This window comes from Medicago sativa, chromosome 3 (genome assembly GCF_051527215.1).
Source record: "Medicago sativa cultivar Bolivia chromosome 3, Bolivia_mono, whole genome shotgun sequence".
Lineage (NCBI taxonomy): Eukaryota > Viridiplantae > Streptophyta > Magnoliopsida > Fabales > Fabaceae > Medicago > Medicago sativa.
Window position 1 is genome coordinate 24,194,226 of NC_140751.1, and position 6,786 is coordinate 24,201,011.

A 6,786-nucleotide genomic window follows, 5' to 3' on the forward strand; every position below is an offset into this window, starting at 1 on the left:
ATGATTTTCTTGTAACTCTCACATTAGGGCTGACCCCAAAACTCTTTGAAAAAATGTTACAATGTGAGGGTTATGGGTCTTTGGTTTGCTTGGAATTTTGGTATCTTGTTAGATGTATTTTGTCATCTTTTCCTTGCCATTTTATCATATTATCATGCCTTATTTCTTTGTCAATCTTTTCTACTATCACATGCCTATTATTACTAACCATTTGTTCACTTGTTGCATACACCATGAGCATTCCATATTCTCATCATATATTCTCCTTTATCTTCTTGCAATTTAATTTGTACCAAAAATTAGAATGTAATAATTAGGAGTTCTTGTAATATTTTACTTTTATGCCACTTTTAATTTCTTGGCAAAGAGGCCATAGAATGTATCTAGGGTATGATGTAAAGGACAATGGACTCTAATGATGTACACCGACACAAGCACCGACACATGCACACACATCACTATATAGCTAGAATATGCATGTTTAGATGTATGCTTAGGATTGTATGTTTAGATGAATGCCTAGGACTTATACTTAGAAAAAACCAATTTTCCAAACAAATGTGAACAACTTCACTCAAACATTTTTCATAATAAACCTTGGGGTCCAAAACCCCATTGAATTTTCCTTTCTTTTTCTTAATCAAATTTCAATGAAAAATAATCAAACTTTGACTTCTTTTGCAAATAACTAATCAAACCCCACTCTTTCCTAAATCTCATGCCCTTGAGGCCTCTTTCTATTCTTCAAAATCCATTTTCAAACTTAAAATCAACCAACAAAAACAAAAACATTTTTTGAGAGAGAACTACGGTGGATTTGATCCCTTAATCGGGTACGTAGGCAAGGAATCAAAATTCCTTCAATTCAACTAAAATAAAAATCCAAAAACATTCTTCTCCCTCCAATTCTTCATTTAGTAACTTTTAGGTGTAAATAACATTTCTAAAATAGCATTTAAAAATAAAGCGCGCGCGTAGAAATTAAAGACGGTTCCTATAGGTTACTATAGTCGTTATGGGTGCCTAACACCTTCCCGTAGCGAAAACAACTCCCGGACCTCGATTCTCAAGGGTTTTGCTTACTTTTTCCCTTCCCAAGAAAAAATAAGATATCACCGGTTTAAAAGGTTCAAACGTAATCAATGTTTGACACCCGAAAACCAAGATAAAACAACTATCAGTGGTGTTCACAATACAAATCAGAAACAGACTCTTAAGACTATAAAATTTCTAAGTGTCATACCCCAATTTTTGACCTAAGGATCCTACATTCATACACTGACACGTGCCCTTCGATCCTGATCGGTCTTTGACTTTTTCAGTGAAACTTCGGCCGAAGGTATTTTTAAAATACCTCATTTTTGGTTCCGAGTCAGACCCTCTTCTCTCTTTACCTTTTAATCTTTATTTCCATCTTTTATTTTAATTAATTAATTCTTTTTAATATTTATTCTAACTAGTCATCATTTCTTTTTTTTATTCTTTTATTATTATTTTTTTTCCATAGAGTCGAGTCTGCATAATCTTCTTATTGTTCTTTTTCATTTATTACTTTGTATTATTATTATTTGATAAAAATCCAAAAAAATTGCATGTTTATTTTATTTTATTTTTTTTAATTTTATTTTTACTTTTATTTTGGTTATTAAGTGTTAAGTCCCAAAAATGGTCCAAGTTCATGACATTCTGTCACACGTTTTTTTCCCTCAATCCAAATCCAATTCATCAGAATCTGTTACACGCTCCTCCCTCAAGTTACTGATTTTCCTGCATCTTTCAAACAAACCGTAAGCCTAAAATCAACACTATAAATTAAACCTGCACATACACATTGAAGGGGGGCCAAAAATTCATCAACGCACAAACAGGCCGAAATTCACAAACAAAACCAATTCACGATCAAACAATTTACAACCATTTTACACAGACACAATTCAATACATCAACCTGCAATTTTCCAACAATTTTCACGCACAAAAACCCAATTTCAGAACTTACAAAACACCAGTCGCAACCCACAACACGTTACTGAACCAAACTACACAAAGCCGTATCAAAACCCTCACAACCGTGACCTAACATCTCAAAGTCCAATCTTACAACATCAAACCATCATCCTCAAAAACCAGCAGCTATGAAACCGACCGAATCACACAACAAACACACCCAAACGTCATACCGATTCATGTGAATCCAGTAGCATCAACACCAATCTGAATCCAAACCGACGCCGACAACCAGCAACCGGTCCAGCAACATCGTCGACGAGTCCAACCGGCGAACCACCACAACTAAACCGAGTCAGAATCGGAGCAAGCATCAATCGAGGAAGGTACTGAAGCAACTCGCGCAAAGACGCAGCAGAAGCGAAACTGCAACACCAACACCGATCGGTACAACAACCTCAAGCATCACAGAAGAGCAATTCCTGATATCCATAACAGATCCGTACAATCAAGGATCCAGAGGTATATGTCCCTTTCTCTTTAATTTAGTTTGTTTAGGCTTTTGTGTTGGTGAAACCAAAAAACGAAAAAGAAAAGAAAAGGAAATTGTAGAAGAAGAAGATAGAAAACGAGAGGAAGGAGAGAAATAAGGATGGAGAGGGAAACGTGAAAACAAAAAATGAAAGAAAAACCATGGGGAATATGTTTATATGCTAAATTGATCCATGCCATGACCCATTAAACCACAACCCATAACCCGTCTGCACCGACCCAGTTCATTTACTGTTAGCCCGTTTCACCTTCTGACCTTCTGCTTGCTTCCTGTGCACACACACACATACTGCCCACACCTCCTTTTGCATCATTTTTTTTATTTTATTCATGCATTTTAATTTCTCTTGCATTTTTTTTTCATTTCTTTTGCATTTTATCACTTTTATATTTATTAGATTAGGCTGCATATTTAAAATTCATTTATTTATTGCATACATGTTTATTTTGCATCGTTCATTTCTTATCATATGGAACTTAGGATGTATATAGGCTTGATGTAAATGATTCATGCATATTTATTTTTCGCATATTTTAGAATGTATATTTAGGCCCTTTATGTAATTTATTTTATCGCAGACCCTAGAATGTATTAATAGGTTTTTTTGTAATAGCTTAGGTGCATGTGTGCGTGCGTGTGTGTATGCCTTTATCTCTCTTTATAGTCTAGGATATTGGTCTTTGTGGTGATCCAACGTCACTACAAAGTACCTATGCACTTTATTTTCCTGCTCCGTTAGTGTTAATTTTTTAGCTTGGTTATTATTCAAAAACAACAAAAACATGCAAATATTACAAAAACACAAAAATATTTTCTTAAATAAACCTTGATCTTAAATCAAGTGATCGTCTTTTTATTTTTATTTCCTTAATCAAATATCAATCAACTTAACTTTATTTTGAGTCCATTTTCTTTAATATTAAAAAACACAAACAAATACTTATTTGCCACTTTGGCTTTCTTTCATTTTAAAACCTTTTTCAAAACTAATAAAAAACACCCAACCAATCAAACGTCAATTTCTACCCCGAACTACGAGGTTTTGATCCCTCACGGGTACGTAGGCAGAGGACCCTCGTCCTTCCAAATCAATAAAATGTAGATAATTAGGTCTTTCTTTTTTTAATCATTTCAAAATTCTTTTTTTTTTTTTTTTTTCAAAACAAGCAAGTTATAGCACATTAGTTAAATAAAACCAAGAGGTTCCCGTAGAGTACTACGGACATAAAGGGTGCTAACACCTTCCCTTTATGTAACTAACCCCCGAACCTAAAATCTTATCAAAATGGGGTGTTTGAACTTTTTTCCCCTTTTTCTTAAAAAATTAAAATGTTCAGTCGTGAAATAATTAGTGAGTCAAAAAGCTAATCAAATAGCCTTGATCTCCGAAAAATGACGCGACAGAAATGGCGACTTCACTGGGGACCCCCCTAAGAGGGTTGAGCCTAACTTGGTCTTATTTAATTTTTGTGCTATAACTTGCTTAAAAAACAAAAAAATAAAAGATGGAAATACGTGTATATATGTTCTCCCTTCTTCTTCTTTCTTCCTTCTTTTAAACGTGAGTGGTGAGATAAGTCCTAACCCGGACTTGAGGGAAACATAAGATAGGATGGTGGTATAATCAAAGTCCTATACCGAGAGTAAGTTTCGGGATATGGCACATGTGATAACCCCACTCAACGGAGGTCTCTTGGAAGTAATTTATGTCGACATGAGTAGTCGTGATTGGCATTGCTATTTTCAAGTGACTGTTAATGTTGAGGACCTTTAGTTACCTTTAACCCATCTTGGCCTTTTAGGACGTAGTGCGGTGGCTAATCAAGAGTAGTCTTGAGTTGGTTGATACGCGATACTACACTCAGACGAGACTTTCTTACGAACGTTGTTGGACCGGAAGTAGTTCCGCAACCCGATAATGTTCGGAAGTGGTTGACAACTCTGGGAACTTGGTAGAACCCGTGTTACAAGTGAAAATAAAACCATAGTCCTTACCAAATGGCGTTGTTACCCTTGACTCCATCATCATGGACCTTAAACCTCACCATGTTTTCACCGTTTGTGTAGCATAATCATGCATGCATGCATTCATTCATCGATTTTTTCTCATTAAACATCGAAGGACTTAAAACAAGCTTTTTGTAAATGTTGTAGATATGAATCCTATAATAAGGAGCACTAGGAAGTACACTTTCAAGAAACCCGATTTATTGAAGCTAAGGGAGCTAGGATCGAGAGTAACCAGTCCGGAGGACTTTCAAGCTCATCATGGAAGACTACTTAGCATCCTCCAAACAAAAGTTGAAGAAGGGGTCCTCAATACGTTGGTCCAATTCTATGACCCACTCTATCATTGCTTCCTATTCCCTGACTTCATATTGGTTCCCACTCTTGAAGAATATTCTGACTTGGTTGGCTTACCTGTGTCCAATGAAGTACCCTTCCATGGCCTTGAACCCAATCCTGAAGCCTCAACCATTGCTAAAGCTCTTCACCTTGATGCCTCTGAATTGAAAGCTCAACTTACCATCAAAGGGAAACCCCAACTCCAATGCTTGCCTACACATTACCTTTTCCAAAAAGCCTCCCTCTTCGCCGGACTACCCAACAATAAAGCCTTTCACTCCATCTTAGCCTTACTCATATACGGGCTCCTACTTTTCCCAAATATTGACAACTTTGTTGATATCAACGCCATCAAAATCTTCCTCACCAAAAACCCTGTCCCTACATTACTTGCAGACACTTACCATTCCATTCATGATCGTAATCTAGCTGGTCGTGGGGTTATCCTTTGCTGTGCACCCTTACTTTACAAATGGTTTACCTCCCATCTACCTCGAACTCAGCCCTTCATCAAAAACCCTGAAAAGCTCTCGTGGTCCCAAAGAATCATGTCCCTTACCCCCGCGGACATAGTTTGGTACAACCCAGCCAGTGATACCAAGACCGTCATTATCCACTGTGGTGACTTCCCTAATGTACCTCTTATCGGAATATGGGGAGGAATTAGCTACAACCCTATCCTTGCCCAACAACAACTCGGATACCCGGTCAAAGCCAAACCTTTATACCTCGACTTGTCCAGCGTATTCTACCATAACCATGATGATTACACAAATGAGAGGGAAAAATTCATACAAGCTTGGCATGCCATCCATAGAAAAGAGAGGAGCAAGATGGGAAAAAGATCAAGTTTCGTCCATAGCTCTTACACGGAATGGGTCATTGATAGAGCTACAACGTACAAGATGCCTTACACTTTATCCAGAGTCCCATCTTCAACTACTCCGGCTCCCCCACTGCCCGTACTCCCTGAAAATATGGAAGAATTCCAGTACCAGTTGGCCGAGATGACATGTGAAAGGAACAATTGGAAGAGGAAGTATGAGATGGTTATGGCTCAGATGGAGACAAAGGATGGACTGATAGAGCAAAAGGATCGTGAAATTCTCAAGCTAGGCCAACTAATTGTTAAGCAGAATGATCTCCTCCAGCAGAAGGATGATATACTCAGGCGGGATTCTAAAAGGAAGAAGGAGTACATGGATATGTTCGCCGGCGCACACCCAGATTTCGAGGAGTAGTCCACTACAAAAGCTCAAGATATTCCCAGTTGTTTCACCACTTTATGTTATTTTCTAGCTTTTTATGATGTACTTTGGAGTTTATCTCTTGGCTCAGTTTTGTTAAAAGGGAATTATCTTGTACTTTAATTATTCAATGAAATTTTCAATTATGATGTTTACAAATTTGCTTTTATAAGTCCTTCGATATATAAAAAATGTGTGTCTATTTTTTGCATAGCATCATGCATCATTTTGCATTTCATAGTCTCAATTTCGAGTCTCACAAATATTTCTTTTCCATAAAAAGGGTCAATCTGTTTCAAAAGTGGTCCGACTGTCTTCGTCCAAGGCCAACTCGCACCTACAACACTCGTGCAAACAAAAGAGTGAACGTATCAGCCTGAACAAGAGATTACAACACTCCAGGCCGAGTCAGAGAGACTGAACACCCTGGTGGTTTCACTGGTAGCTTCGCAGAAGCAGCCGTAGTTCCAGTAGGGGCCCGAACGCCAACATCAACAACAGCCTCGACAACAGGCTCCAAAGATGCAGTTTGACCCAATCCCAATGACGTATGCGGAGCTGCTTCCCATCTTGCTCATGAAGAACCTTGTCCGAACTAGGAAGCCTCCTCGGGTGCCTAACGAGTTGCCGCTTGGGTATCAACCTGACCTCTCATGTGCCTTTCATCAAGGAGCACCCGGCCATGACATTGAGC

General features: G+C 37.9%; 1 protein-coding gene across 1 annotated transcript; it reads left to right on the forward strand.

Moving 5' to 3' along the window:
* The first annotated feature begins 4,655 nt into the window (after window positions 1-4,655).
* LOC146936545 (uncharacterized) lies at window positions 4,656-6,086 on the forward strand. Its single transcript, XM_085749237.1, has one exon. It carries the CDS (start codon window positions 4,656-4,658, stop codon window positions 6,084-6,086), a length of 1,431 nt encoding a protein of 476 aa, XP_085605363.1.
* The last annotated feature ends 700 nt before the right edge of the window (window positions 6,087-6,786 follow it).